Source organism: Eubalaena glacialis, chromosome 17, assembly GCF_028564815.1.
Source record: "Eubalaena glacialis isolate mEubGla1 chromosome 17, mEubGla1.1.hap2.+ XY, whole genome shotgun sequence".
NCBI lineage: Eukaryota > Metazoa > Chordata > Mammalia > Artiodactyla > Balaenidae > Eubalaena > Eubalaena glacialis.
This window is the reverse complement of record NC_083732.1, coordinates 64,194,542-64,210,758: the sequence shown is the minus strand read 5'-3', so window position 1 is coordinate 64,210,758 and position 16,217 is coordinate 64,194,542. Positions and strand designations below refer to the sequence as shown.

The 16,217-nt window shown below is 35.6% G+C and overlaps 1 protein-coding gene across 3 annotated transcripts in view; it reads left to right on the top strand.

The window, feature by feature from the left end:
* CSMD3 (CUB and Sushi multiple domains 3) overlaps positions 1-16,217 on the top strand; it is a 1,197,799-nt gene that overhangs the window by 129,043 nt on the left and 1,052,539 nt on the right. For all 3 annotated transcript variants that reach the window (XM_061171997.1, XM_061171996.1, XM_061171995.1), the window contains exon 2: positions 7,137-7,359. In XM_061171997.1, the coding sequence (XP_061027980.1) occupies positions 7,137-7,359 (223 nt within the window). The remainder of the gene's footprint in view (positions 1-7,136; positions 7,360-16,217) is intronic.

Here is a 16,217-nt window from a genome sequence, read left to right as displayed (position 1 = left end):
AATGGAGGTAAGATAATTTAAAGCTTATTCTAAAAAAGAGGAGCAAATTACATGGGAAAGGCACAAATTTCAATGCCACTTACAGGGGATGATTTGAGAGATAACACAAAAATCATAGCTTAGATTGCATGCCAATGACATTATTTAGATTTTTCCATAGGGTTAGCTCTGTTTTAGGTGGATGGCTCTGGTGAAAATGTATAGAAAGGATTAGGCGTAGAAGTGACTGAAGAGGAAAATGGCACAGGCTGTATTCCCCAGAAAGCAGAGTCTGTAATGGATTCTGATTTTTTTTAGAAGTATCTTGATAGCAAAAATATTTCAGGTTATATAATGATACATATAACACGAATTCAAGGAATATTGTAAGTATATTTCACTACAGATCATTTCTCTGATTGAATAAGGATAGAATAAAATACTCAGGTGACCCACTACCTGCAAAATTTCTGATAGTTAGGTTTAGCAATTAATTTAATTAACAAGCATTGAATACTGTGTCTTATGGAAATTGTTTTTGCATTTTCTATGATGTTGCCTTAAATAGTGATTGTTGTCTAAAAGAACATTCTACAAATAATGAATGGATCAGTATAAATTAGAAAGAAGAAATTTCCTCCTTCAAGATCAGAGGAAGAGCTATTCAATATGTGAAAAGACCATGACATAGAAAAAATTTTGTGGTATGGGAGAAGAAATTTTAGTTATGACCTAAAAGTTTTCAATAAATGATGAAATAAAAAATCATATGCTTTTCATATTACCTAAAGTGACATACAGATTCAATGCAAACCATATCAAAATTCCAATGGCATTTTTAAAAAGAAACAGTAAAAAAATCTCAAAATTCATATGGAACTACAAAGGATCCAAATAGCTAAAACAATCTTGAGAAAGAAAAGCAAAGCAGTAGGCCTCACATTTCCTCATTTTAAAATATATTACATAACTACAGCAATCAAAACAGTATGGTACTAGCATGAAGATAGAAATATCAGCCAATGGAACAGATCAAGGACCCAGAAGTAAACCAACACATCTATGGTCAAATGTTCTTCAAAAAGGGTGCCAAGAATACACAATGGGGAAAGGAAGTTTCTTCAACAAATGGTGTTGGGGAAACAGGATACCCATATGTAAAATAATAAAATTTGATCCTTAATTTATACTATACATAAAAATCAACTCAATGTAGATTAAACACTTAAACATAAGACCCAGACTATAAATCTCCTAGAAGAAAACTTAGGGGTAAAGCTTCTTGACATTGGTCTTGGAAATAATTTCTTGGATATGACACCAAAAGCACAGGCAATGAAAATAAAAATAGACAAGTGGGACTATACCAAACTAAAAACTTCTGTGAAACAAGGAGACAAAAGAATGAAACAAAAAACAAAGTTTGGACTACAACCAAACTAAAAACTTCTGTGAAACAAGGAAACAAAAGAGTGAAAAGGCAACCTATGCAATGGGATAAAATATCTGCAAACCATATATCTGATATAGTGTTAGTAGCCAAAAATTATAGAGAACTTACGCAGCTCAATAACTAATAAACAATAATTTAAAAAATGGGCAAAGGACTTAGATAGACATTTCTGCAAAAAAGAGAAACTAATGGCCTGCGGCTATATAAAACATGGTGAATATCACTAATCATTAGAAAACTGAAAATTCAAACCACAATGAGATCTTCACATAGCTGTTAGGATGGCCATTATCAAAAAAAAAAAAAAGTACATATATATGTAAGTATGTGGAGAAATTGGAGCCCTTGTGCACTGATATGAGAATGTAAAGTAGTGCAGCCACTATGGAAAACAGTATGGAAGTTCTTTGAGGAATTAAAAATAAAACTACCATGTGATCCAGCAATTCTACTCCTGGGTATTTATCCAAAAGAACTGAAATCAGGATCTCAAAGAGATGCTTCCATGTTCATGTTCATTACAACATTATGCGTGACAGCCAAGAAGTGGAAACAATCTATACATCCATTGAAGGATGAATGGATAAAGAAAATGAGGTATGTATATACAGTGGAAATCAGCTTTAAAAAAAGAAGGAAATGCTGTCATAGGCTATACCATGGAAGAACCTTGAGGACATTATGCTAAGTGATGCAAGCAAATCATAGAAGACCAAATACTACATGATTCTACTTATATGAGATATCTAAAGTAGTCAAGTTCAGAGAGGCTAAAAGTAGGATAGGGGGGTAGGGGAAATTAGGAGTTAGTGTTCAATGGATATAGCATTTCATTCAAGCAAGATGAAAAAGCTCTAGAGATCTGCTATCTAACAATGTACACTCCAAAATTGGTAAGAGGATAGACTTCATATTACGTGTTGCTTACCACAATAAAAAGGGTAATTGCTACTGCTGAGTTCTTAAGTTTTTATCACACAATGTTGTGTGTCAGAAAAATGTGAGCTTAATAGTGGGAAAAAAAAAAAAAAGAAATCTTGATATGACTGGGCACAAAAGCCGCTGCAGTAGATAAACACGAATGTGAAAAAAAGTAAAAATTAAGCACCAGTGTGAATATTGTTCTAGCATGGAACTTACCTACAAAAGAAAACAGAAGAAATTTTAAAATATCATAAAAAATGCTGTACAAATAGTCATTGCATTGTTCTGCACTGTGAAGGAAAGGTAAAATATGGACATGGGAGAAGAAAAAAAGAAAATCTAAAAATCTATATTGTTAACTAAATTCTTATTGACAATATGACCCAAATTATGGAAATTTTAATTGTTTTTCAAGAATAAATTGACTAAGTGGACATTAAATGTTAAGATGTGAAAAATACAACATAAGGCACTCAGAAACAAAGACTGAATCTATGGAAATTTGCAATACCAATTTTTGAGACCAGTTTTCCATAAACACATAACGAACTATCTAGATTAAGTTCTGCTTCCACCTGTTTACACAGCACAGTGTGCTTATCCTGATCATAGAAATCATTCTGTAATAATAAAATAATCTATATTTCCTTGCTGTCTCATGTTGTAGTTTGTCATGAAGACAGGCTAAGATAATGTTCTTTTAGTCATTTTATACCTAAGGCATGACGTATGTGATGAATAGATGAACAAATATTGAAGAAAAATCATCAAAGGAGAAGAAGCTTCACATACACTATAAAGAGCAGTAAGGAGTTGTGAATTTATGACAGCAATGAATAAGCAAAGGTGTTTCATTTAGAAATGTACAGTATATGAATGGCAAATATGGATTACCAATGAAAAACCAGAAACCTAAGCAATTGTATCCTAAAAAAAGAAGTAAGGTAAAGTATCCATTAAAAAATATGTGAAGGATATGACAAGGCAATTTACAAAAAAAGAATGATAAATAAATGAAAAGCATATAACAAAATATTTGATCCCAGTACTAATCAGAGAAATACAAAAATAAAATAGTAAGATAATATTTTTTTTTTTGCCTTGCAAAATTTGCCTTATGAAAAATCTACTGTTGCCAAAATCAGGGTTGGAGGTCGGAAACACTTAATAACCTTGTGAAAGCAGCAATAATTTTTACCTTATTGAGGATAGTTTGGCTATATGTCTCTTAAAATTTAGTACTCTCATTTCTGGAATTCCATCTGCAGGATATATCACACAAGTGCACAAGGATATACATCCAAAGCTGCTCTTTACACCCATGAAACCACAAAGAATGAAACCATCAAATGAAGATATGTCAAATAAATTATAGTGCAGACATACCATATGCCATTTAACTATGTAGTCATTAAAAAAGGAATGTAGTAAACATATATATGTGGATCCAGAAAAATATCAGTGATATTTTACAAAGTTAAACAAAAAATTCAGGAAAATATGCTTAGCATGACTGACTCTATTTATAAAAAATATATGTAATGCATAGAAATATACATATTATCTGCATGCCTAGAAATGGCCTGGAAAAGTAAGCTTATAACAATGACAAACCCTGTGAAGCATAAGTAAATGAGGAAAATTTTGTTTTGCTTTTAAAGTTTCTATTTACTTCTGATCTTTTGGGTGTGAAAATTATTAACCTTCTGTTGGAAAAATGTACTTTATTATTAACACTGTGATGTTTAATCAAACATATATAAACAAAAATGAAAATCAAATGAAGAACACAGATAAGAAGCTTAAAAGGAGGGGTAATTCCCAATTTGCCTGGAGAAAAAAAAGGAAAGGAATTGAAATGCATGAATCAGCAGGCCCTTGAAGAATCAGTGGACAAGGCTGAGCCTGTTATTTTAGGACATATGTCCTTTTCCTAAAACTATCAGGGTTATGGGTCTTGAGACTATATAAAACAGCCCTCGGCTTCTCTGGTGGCACAGTGGTTGAGAATCTGCCTGCCTATTAAGGGGACACGGGTTCGAGCCCTCGTCTGGGAAGATCCCACATGCCGTGGAGCAACTGGCCCGTGAGCCACAACTACTGAGCCTGCACGTCTGGAGCCTGTGCTCCGCAGCAAGAGAGGCCGCGACAGTGAGAGGCCCGCGCACCGCGATGAAGAGTGGCCCCCGCTCGCGGCAACTAGAGAAAGCCCTGGCACAGAAACGAAGACCCAACACAGCCAAAAATAAATAAATAAATTAATTAATTTAAAAAAAAAAAACAGCCCATAGATCAGATTGTAGCTGAAGGGATTCATGCTTGCATTTAGTTATGAAGTTCAAATTGGAAGCTGTTCAGGCAGAACACTAATAGAAATGGGTGGTAGCTAATTAACCTAAGGCTTCAAAGTAATTGCTCTGCAAGAAGCAATTTTAAAAGGGACCTTTCTGTCTCTTTTTTTTTTTTTTTTGAAAAAAATAAAATGCCCTATTTGATTTTTGGTGCATGAGCAAAACTATAAGTATACACACAAATATTGATTTTTTAAAAATTTCTACCTTATCCAGCTTCTTGGTAAGTTTTTGAAAGGGCAAAACGATCACAAGAACTATGCCATATATCACATACTGAATAACCCAGGCTTACGACTTTCCCATATATAAAGATAATCAGAATATATTACTGAAGTGAATACGGCTAGGAGGATAGGGTTATACTGATTAATCCAGCCCTGAGCCACCCACCTCACCACTAGTCAGCAGAGTCAGCTACTGCAAAGCATATAGCTGTTTGGTAGAGAAGTGGCTCCCCTAGCAAAAGCAAGGTGCTCCTGTGGAATGAATGGACAACATCCCAAATTAGCCTCCATCTGCCATGATCTACCACTCTGGCTTCCCATCTTTGATGCATGGTTTCTTACACTTTTAAAAACTATCCATACCTTTATTACATATACTGTACTCATTTCTTCTCAGAGAGAGGAGCACCAAATTTCCTGCATCTCTACATCCAGTTTCAAAGATACTTTGGGTAGTATGGCATTCTCTCACCCAAAATTAGCTTGGTATCTCTCACTGACAGCTACATGGTACTTAAGCTTCATGTAGGACACATAGATGTGGAAATAAAATCTGGGTGAAGAATTCTTATCAGAACTTCTGAAATTGAGGCAGGAAAGACAGGACCAGGCCTAAGGACAGCCTACTCACATATTGGCATTAGGCAGTTGGCAAAGTGACCTCCATGTTTTGCACTTGATAAGGTTATGACACATGGAGTAATGGCACCTAAAACAGAAACTCTGTAGCGTTTGAACAAGAAACTCTGATCATGAAAACTGGGGAGCATACGCAAATAAAAACGCACAGGTTGCTGATGACCCTGTATGACCTTCCACATGTGGCGCTCAACTAGTAAGGAAAAATTTAAGGGAAAACGCTCTTAGAGTGCATGTACAGTAGCTTCAGGAGACAAATGCATGCGCAGGATGAGAAGCTGATGCAACCTGGTGCAATCCAGGCCACACCTCAACCCTCCCCTCAATGAATATTCCACCCATAATCAAAAAGACCCTCCACCCACTCAAAGGGCTAAAAATAAAATAAAAAGGGGGATCACCAACCCTGTAGTGCAGCTCTTCACTCAGGAGGATGCCCACACTCTTCTCCTTAGAGTGTGCAACTTTCACTTTTGCCTCAGTAAACTGCTTCTTTGCTCTCTTTGCTCCTCAGCCTCAGCGTGTGTGTTTATTTTTTCCTTGGTGTTTTGTGTCCTTTGACCAAATTCTTTTGGACAAGTTGAACGAGAGCCTGGACTTTTGATAAACCTTTTCCGGTATCAAAACCATGGCTGCCTGCCTCATGCAATTAGATCCAAGCTTTAATTGCACGTACCAACCAGTCTAGGTACATGCCGGGGACCATCTTCTCTGACCATTCTATAAATCTTAGGGTTTTATATTACCCAATATGACTACAGAATATTATATACTTATAAAAAATTCTTCAAGAAACATGCTGTGTTTTCTAGGTATCTCCAAGAGTCAAGCTCTCAATAATTTAGACCTCCCATAGAACTAGTAGGGAAGTTTTTAAGATGGCTGCTGTCAGTTGCCCAGGGCTCAATTTTTCTCCCCAACCTTAGATGTCACTCTGATATGGTTAGTTTAGGACTGTGCTCTGGTCAAAGAGCAATTACATAGGTTTTGTTTTGTTTTGTTTTTTAGGTCTGAGCCTTTTATCCCTCTGATAAAATCAGAGTGGGACAGATTTTCCTAAGGCACATTGGCTGCATGGTAGAGATTTGCATACACAAAACAGTTAGCATGATTTACTAAGAAAAACTGGAGTTAATTTTTTAAGACTCGAAATGCATACTAACATTATTAAAGTCAAAATGTTGTTTATGAGTGCCCACAATTAGATTGGAAACTACTTCAGGGAAGATACCAATTAGATTGGAACTACTTCTAGGATTGTGTTTGCATGTTGGATCATGTAATGTATAATGAATCAGAAGTGTAGAGGATTTTATTTCATCAACTGTTTTATAATTACTAAGCACAAGATGTATGATAAATGACACGTCTTCTAGTATTTTGCTACTGATGTTTTACCTATTTAAAAAAAATAGATAATTTACCTAGCTCTTAAATTGTCATTTGCAAAATTATTGTAACATGGGTCTTGGAAAAACAAAAGGCTTTTTCCAAATAATATGTCTTCTAGATTGTTCTTATTTTATGTAATATTAATGTCTGTTTATTTGTCTTTTGTTACAGGATTTATTTATACATGTGGTGGAACTTTAAAAGGACTTAATGGCACTATAGAAAGCCCTGGTTTTCCATATGGATATCCAAATGGTGCAAACTGTACATGGGTAATAATAGCAGAAGAACGAAATAGAATACAAATTGTTTTTCAGTCGTTTGCTCTAGAAGAAGAATACGACTACTTATCCTTATATGATGGACATCCTCATCCTACAAACTTTAGGACAAGGTTAGTGTATTTTGAATGGAAAAATGGAGGGAAATATTTATTGAGTAAAAGTAGTTTATTTTACAAAGGATGCTTAACATTTGTGGTCCAATTATAATAAAGTCATATTTGCCATCCAATTATTATTCATTTGGAAATATATCATCCCATGAACAAATTAACTCCATATGTCTGACTTCATAACTCTAGTATATTAATATTATCTCTGCAAAAAGTGAATTTAAATTGAATTGTACCTCTTTAGAGTGGTTAAAGGTATTTTGATTTTTAAAATTCTTACCTCAGGGCTTCATTCTTTATGGGCATAACTCTTAGTAAAGTGAAAGATTAACATGTAACGTGTCTTTCAGTGGTATGTACCCAATTTTCATATACAACAATATGCAAAATACTTAAAATCAATATTTATATGATAGCAGAATACATTAATTTTAGATAATGTGTATGGTTTATAAAGTCTAAATATCTGAAAAGTAGACCTTCATATCATCAACTGAGACATTCATGATTCTGTCCACACAAATGAAATTATTTATTTTTAAGTTAGTTGATAAAACAGATATGAAAATTAGCTGGCACACTGATTGTTTATAAGTGTTTCTTTAGAATTTCTTGTTAGAAAATAGAATATCTAGACATATGATGATAATTTTTGCTGTCTTATCAAAAACTCTTTTTAAACATAAATGAACTCTAATTCAACCAACAAATTAAAAATGCCAGACACTGCATATTTCATTTAGCCCTAGATTTTTACCAATGTATGCATATTTTTCCTTAACTGTAGTATAGTGGGTTTTTTTTAATTCTAATTCAAAATATTCTAAGCAGATAATTTGTAAGAATTAAAGACCCTTACAGACTTGACTATGTTTGAGTTATGATTCTGTGATTCTGTTACTTTTTCTAGTAGTTGTTACTGTGTACTTGCCTTCCTGATCTACAGGAATCAGATTATCAACATTAAGTTTTTATACATTCACCAGTCTTCCATATTCTTTTGCATTGATTTTTCCCATTTTAGATAAATATTTGATATATATTATCTTACACTTTTAGTAAGAAAACATGTAACATAGTGGGAAAGTTGTTGGACCAGGAGATAAGACCTGCATTATAGGGTTAGGTTTGTTGTTCATTGGCTGTTTGAGCAATCCACACCATCTGTTTGTGTTTAAACTGGAAGAATTAGTAATACAGAAAATACTGTCCATTTCACTATGCTCTTCTGAATATCTCATGAGATAATGTATATGAAACTGCTGCACGAATATAAAATGCTTTTAGTATACATTTCAACTGTTTGCAGTCAGAATGACACTTAAAAATGTCTGGGTTGTTTCCAACCACATGTCCGTACAACGAAAAGGTCACTAGATTGATTACAGGTGAGGTTCTACTTTTCTTTTTTTTTTTTTGCTCTACATTTATTTACTGAGGATTTCTAACTTCATTTTCTACTTCCTTTTACTCTGTTAAATTATTAATATCGAGTCATTTCAAAGATATACAGTATGGCAGACACGTCGATGGTGCTATTTCATCATCATTGCTAGTATCATTAAAAGTTCCATGTCTTTTGTTAATGATACAGCACTAAGTCAAGATAGAAAACATCCAGCACTGCATGTCATGTGTGTGTGTGCTTGCCTGCACTAGTGGGTGTATATAGGTGTGGTGTGGGTGTCTGCCTTCACATGTACACATCCAATCAGGCTATGAAAGAAAACGGAAGATGCTTCTTAGACTTTCAAGTCAGCGAAATTGATGTATATAAAACTAAATGCACAAAGAGTTTTGTATATTTCTTTTACATCAGCAATGTATGATATATAGTTGGTATAAATATGAAAAAAAAATAAAGCTCTCCAAATGTTATCTGGTAGTTTCTATCAATTCATTGATAGTACTGTTTGTACAAGGATCTATTCTCTCTAGATCCTCTCAAAAATGAGAAAATATTTTTATTTTACCCCCCTTCTTTTTTTTTAAAGCAATTGTGGCCTCTGGGAAGTTAAAAGATGGTAAGATGGGGAAAATAAATTTATTGTTCCCATTCTTTCTTTCCTAATCTGTAAATAGGGAATAACAACATTTAATTTACAGAGCATATATAAGGATTACACACCGTATATTGTATTTGTTATATTTAACTTCTCCCCTGTTCAAACAATGTGAAAAGATTCCTACTATTATCATCATCATTTTACAGCTTGGAAAATGAGACTTACATTACTTGCCCAAGGTTAACACTGTTAAAAGTAGCCAGAGGCAGGATCATTACTGCAACCCAGATTTGTCTGAGTTCTGAGCTTACGCTTGTAATAAATCAATCAATTAATTAATTGATTAATTACAAAAAAAAATTATATATATAAATAAGTAATATATATATATCTCCATGGTTTATTTATTGATTAAAGCCTATTTTTTCTTAGCAATATTAGGTAAAATTTAATGAATTAGATAAATAACAATTTTTTTAAACTGTATAGTAGAACATATAAAGATATAAACAGAAATATAAATTATAAGTTTATTCTTGGTACTTGTTTTATGAACTCAGTTCTAATGTTCTCTATAGCATGTTGGTCATTGTTGATGTACAATATATCTATTGGTATTTATGCCTAAAGAAATACTGTTGCTAATATTATAGAGCTGATTTTAATTAGCAAGACTGGGGGAAAAAATCCAGTGTATAACCTACAGCTCCTTCCAGACTGTGTTTGTACACAGTCTGCTCTTTGATTAGAAGTCTAATCAGCTCCTGGCAGTTTGATTTATTTTTGTGTTTGTCCCTTTGACTCACTGCTTTCTTGCTTTTTCTTTCTCTCACATCCTCACTTAATACATGTCCTTATGGTATGTCTGCTATTCTCTATCTTTCAGAAATTGATAATCATGTTTTGTTACTTTCTGTGAACTCCAATAGACTTTTTAAAATCAGCTTGCTATACTTGCATTGTAATAACACAGAAAAGATGATTTGTAGGTCTTATACTTGCTTGCATAAGAGGTATATTGGGTTTGGTGATCACAATTTCCTATATTTAAACTATTTTCTATAACTCCAGTTATTGAAGATTCTGCTTGTTTTCCTCTAAGTTTTTTAATTTATTAAATAAAAACTGATACTGGTGGCTGAATTTGATACTTACAGCAATGCACCATTAGAGAACTCCTTTAGTTATATCTTTAGCTTAAAACAAATTTGGTCTGCTTGACGTAAAAAGAGGAATTGTAAGCTTTGCTTACTTTTTTATGCTAATATTGTATTTTCTCAATAGAAAAGTTATAACAAAAGGTAAAAAGAAAAAAAAAAGCACTCAATCTCATGAAGCAGAGACATATATTTGTATATTTAGGACCATACTATACATGCTATTTTATGTTCATATTTAGTCTCCTTGCAATAATATATACATATTTCACATGTGATTAGAATTATTGTAAGTATCAAATTTAGTGGATACTTGTCTTACTATAAGCATGGTTCATTTAATTATTCTCCTATTATAAAATATATTGGTTTTTCCTTTCATAATTAATGCAGATATCAGAATTAGCATTAATTCAGATAACAGCTTCACATTACCACTCCTAGGTGAAAAGTGTTCTGGAAAAAGAGCATTTCATTCTAACTTCAATCATGAAAAGTGGCATGGAGAAGGCGGAGTATCAGTCAAATGACAGAATATATCATAGCATCAAAATATTTTATTCACATATTTTACTATTAAAAACAAAGTTAGTTTTAAGAATAATTAATTTTCTAGATAAATTATCTCTTTGTAATTTAAAAATGAAGTACAGAGAGACCTTCAAGATGGCGGAAGAGTAAGATGTAGAGATCACCTTCCTCCCCACAAATACATCTACATGTGGAACACCTCCTACACAACACCTACTGAACGCTGGTAGAAGACCTCAGACTTCCCAAAAGGCAAGAAACTCCCCACGTACCTGAGTAGGGCAAAAGAAAAAAGATAAAACAGAGACAAAAGAATAGGGACAGGGACTGGACCTGCACCACTGGGAGGGAGCTGGGGAGGAGGAAAAGTTTCCACACACTAGGAAGCCCCTTCATTGGCGGACACGGGGGGCGGTGGGGGGAAAGCTTCAGAGCCACGGAGGAGAGCACAGCAAAGAGATTCCCGCACAGAGGATGGGTGCCGAACAGCACTCACCAGCCCAAGAGGCTTGTCTGCTCACCCGCCAGGACGGGTAGGGGCTGGGAGCTGAGGTTCTGGCTTCGGGGGTCAGATCCCTGGAGAGGACTGGGGTTGGCTGCGTGAAGACAGCCTGAAGGGGGCTAGTGCTCTACAGTTAGCCAGGAGGGAGTCCGGGAAAAAGTCTGGAACTGCCTAAGAGGCAAGAGATCATTGTTTCACTGTGTGTGAGGAGAGGCAATTCAGAGCACTGCCTAAACAAGCTCCAAAGATGGGCGTGAGCTGCGGCTACCAGCACGGACCCCAGAGACGGACATGAAATGCCAAGGCTGCTGCTAAAGGCTCCAAGAAGCCTGTGTGCAAGCACAGGTCACTATCCACACCTCCCCTCCCGGGAGCCTGTGCAGCCCGCAACTGCCAGGGTGCCGTGATCCAGGGACAACTTCCCCAGGAGAACAAGGTGGGCCTCAGGCTGTTGCAACGTCTCGCTGGCCTCAGCCACCGCAGGCTTGCCACGCATTCCGTACCCCGCCTTCCTCCCCTGGCCCGAGTGAGCCAGAGCCCCCTAATCAGCTGCTACTTTAACCCCGTCCTGTCAGGGTGGGAACAGACACCCTAGGGCGACCTACACACAGAGGAGGGGCCATATCCAAAGCTGAACGCCAGGAGATGTGCGAACAAAGAAGAGAAAGGGAAATCTCTCCCAGCAGCTTCAGGAGCAGTGGATGAAATCTCGATAATCAACTTGACGTACCCTGCATCTGTGGAATACCTGACTAGAAAACGAATCATCCCTAAATTGAAGCAGTGGACTTTGGGAGCAAGGAGATATATTTTTTTCTCCTTTTTCTCTTTTTCCATGTGGCTGACAGGGTCTTGGTGCTCCGGCGATTTGTCAGGCCTGTGCCTCTGAAGTGGGAGAGCCGAGTTCAGGACATTGGTCCACCAGAGACCTCCCAGCTCCACATAATATCAAACGGTGAAAGCTCTCCCAGAGATCTCCATCTCAATGCTAAGACCCAGCTCCACTCAATGACCAGCAAGCTACAGTGCTGGACATCCTATGCCAAACAACTAGGAAGACAGGAACACAACCCCACCCATTAGTAGAGAGGCTGCCTAAGATCAAAATAAGGTCACAGACACCCCAAAACACACCATCAGACGCGGTCCTGAACACCAGAAAGACAAGATCCAGCCTCATCCACCAGAACACAGGCACCAGTCCCCTCCACCAGGAAGCCTACACAACCCACTGAACCAACCTTACCCACTGGGGGCAGACACCAAAACAACAGGAATTACAAACCAGCAGCCTGTGAAAAAGAGACCCAAAACACAGTAAGTTAAGCAAAATGAGAAGACAGAGAAACACACAGCAGATGAAGGAGCAAGGTAAAAACCCACCAGACCAAACAAATGAAGTGGAAATAGGCAGTCTAGCTGAAAAAGAATTCAGAGTAATGAGAGTAAAGATGATCCAAAATCTTGAAAACAGAATGGAGAAAATACAGAAACGTTTAACAAGGACCTAAAAAAACTAAAAAGCAAACAATGATGAACAACACAATAAATGAAATTTAAAATTCTCTAGAAGGAATCAATAGCAGAATAACTGAGGCAGAAGAATGGATAAGTGACCTGGAAGATAAAATAGTGGAAGTAACTACTATAGAGCAGAATAAAGAAAAAAGAATGAAAAGAATTAAGGACAGTCTCCGAGACCTCTGGGACAACATTAAAAGCACCAACATTCGAATTATAGGGGTCCCAGAAGAAGAAGAGAAAAAGAAAGGGACTGAGAAAATATTTGAAGAGATTATAGTTGAAAACTTACCTAATATGGGAAAGGAAATAGTTAATCAAGTCCAGGCAGTGCAGAGAGTCCCATACAGGATAAATCCAAGGATAAACATGCCAAGACACATATTAATCAAATTAGCAAAAATTAAATACAAGGAAAAAAATATTAAAAGCAGCAAAGGAAAACAACAAATAACATACAAGGGAATCCCCATAAGATTAACGGCTGATCTTTAAGCAGAAACTCTGCAAGCCAGAAGGGAATGGCAGGACATATTTAAAGTGATGAAAGGGAAAAAACTACAACCAATATTACTCTACCCAGCAAAGATCTCATTCAGATTTGACGGAGAAATAAAAACTTTAATAGAAAAGCAAAAGTGAAGAGAATTCAGCATCATCAAACCAGTTTTACAACAAATGCTAAAGGAATTTCTCTAGGCAGGAAACACAAGAGAAGGAAGAGACCTACAATAACAAACACAGAACAATTAAGAAAATGGTAATAGGAACATACATATTGATAACTACCTTAAATGTAAATGGATCAAATGCTCCAACCAAAAGACACAGACTGGCTGAATGGATACAAAAACAAGACCCATATATATGCTGTCTACAAGAGACTCACTTCAGACCTAGGGACACATACAGACTGATATTGAGGGGATTGAAAAAGATATCCCATGCAAATGGAAATCAAAAGAAAGCTGGAGTAGCAATTCTCATATCAGACAAAATAGACTTTAAAATAAAGACTATTACAGGAGACAAAGAAGGACACTACATAATGAACAAGGGATCAATCGAAGAAGAAGATATAACAATTGTAAATATTTATACATCCAACATAGGAGCACCTCAGTACATAAGGCAAATGCTAACAGGAATAAAAGGGGAAATCGACAGTAACTCAATCATTGTAGGGGACTTTAACACCTCACTTTCACCAATGGACAGATCACCCAAAATGAAAATAAATAAGGAAAGACAAGCTTTAAATGATACATTAAACAAGATGGACTTAATTGATATTTATAGGACATTCCATCCAAAAACAACAGAATACACTTTCTTCTAAAGTGCACATGGAACATTCTGCAGATTAGATCATATCTTGGGTCACAAATCAAGCCTTGGTAAATTTAAGAAAATTGAAATCGTATCAAGTATCCTTTCCGACAACAACGCTATGAGACTAGATATCAATTATGGGAAAAAAATCTGTAAAAAATACAAACACATGGAGGCTAAACAATACACTACTTAATAACCGAGAGATCACTGAAGAAATCAAAGAAGAAATAAAAAATACCTAGAAACAAATGACAATTAAAACATGACGGCCCAAAACCTATGGGATGCAGCAAAAGCAGTTCTAAGACAGAAGTTTATAGCAATATAATTCTACCTCAGGAAACAAGAAACATCTCAAATAAACAAACTAACGTTAAACCTAAAGCAATTAGAGAATGAAGGAAAAAAAAAAAAACCCCAAAGTTAGCAGAAGGAAAGAAATCATAAAGATCAGATCAGAAATAAACGGAAAAAAAATGAAGGAAACAAAGCAAAGATCAGTAAAACTAACAGCTGGTTCTTTAAGAAGATAAATAAAATTGATAAACCATTTGCCAGACTCATCAAGAGAAGACTCAAATCAATAGAATTATAAATGAAAAAGGAGAAGTAACAACTGACACTGCAGAAATACAAAGGATCATGAGAGATTACTACAAGCAACTATACGCCAATAAAATGGACAACCTGAACAAATGGACAAATTCTTAGAAAAGCACAACCTTCTGAGACTGAACCAGGAAAAAATAGAAAATAGAAACAGACCAATCCCAAGCACTGAAATTGAAACTGTGATTAAAAATCTTCCAACAAACAAAAGCCCAGAACCAGATGGCTTCACAGGCGAATTCTATCAAACACTTAGAGAAGAGCTAACACCTATGCTTCTCAAACTCTTCCAAAAAATTGCAGAGGAAGGAACACTCCCAAACTCATTCTACAAGACCGTCATCACCCTGATACCAAAACCAGAGAAAGATGTCACAAAGAAAGGAAACAACAGGCCAATATCACTGATGAACATACATGTAAAAATCCTCAACAAAATAATAGCAAACAGAATCCAACAGCACATTAAAAGGATCATACAAGATGATCAAGAGTGTTTTATCCCAGGAATGCAAGGATTCTTCAACATATGCAAATCAATCAATGTGATACACCATATTAACAAACTGAAGGATAAAAGCCATATGATTATCTCAATAGATGCAGAAAAAGCTTTTGACAAAATTCAACACTCATTTATGATAAAAACCTTCCAGAGAGTAGGCATAGAGGGCTTACCTCAACATAATAAGGGCTATATATGACAAACCCACAGCCAACATCGTTCTCAATGGTGAAAAACAGAAACCATTTCCAGGAAGATCAGGAACAAGACAAGGTTGACCACTCTCACCACTATTATTCAACATAGTTTTGGAAGTTTTAGCCACAGCAATCGAAGAAGAAAAATAAATAAAAGAAATCCAAATCAGTAAAGAAGAACTAAAGTTGTTGCTATTTGCAGATGACATGATACTATACATAGAGAATCCTAAAGAAAACTACTCTACCAGAAAACTACTAGCGCTAATCAATGAATTTGGTAAAGTAGATGGATACCAAATTAATGCACAGAAATCTCTTGCATTACTACACACTAATGATGAAAAATCTGAAAGAGAAATTAAGGAAACACTCCCATTTACCATTGCAACAAAAAGAATAAAATACCTAGGAATAAACCTACCTAAGGAGACAAAAGCCCTCTATACAGAAAGCTATAAGACACTGATGAAAGAAATTAAAGATGATACAAAC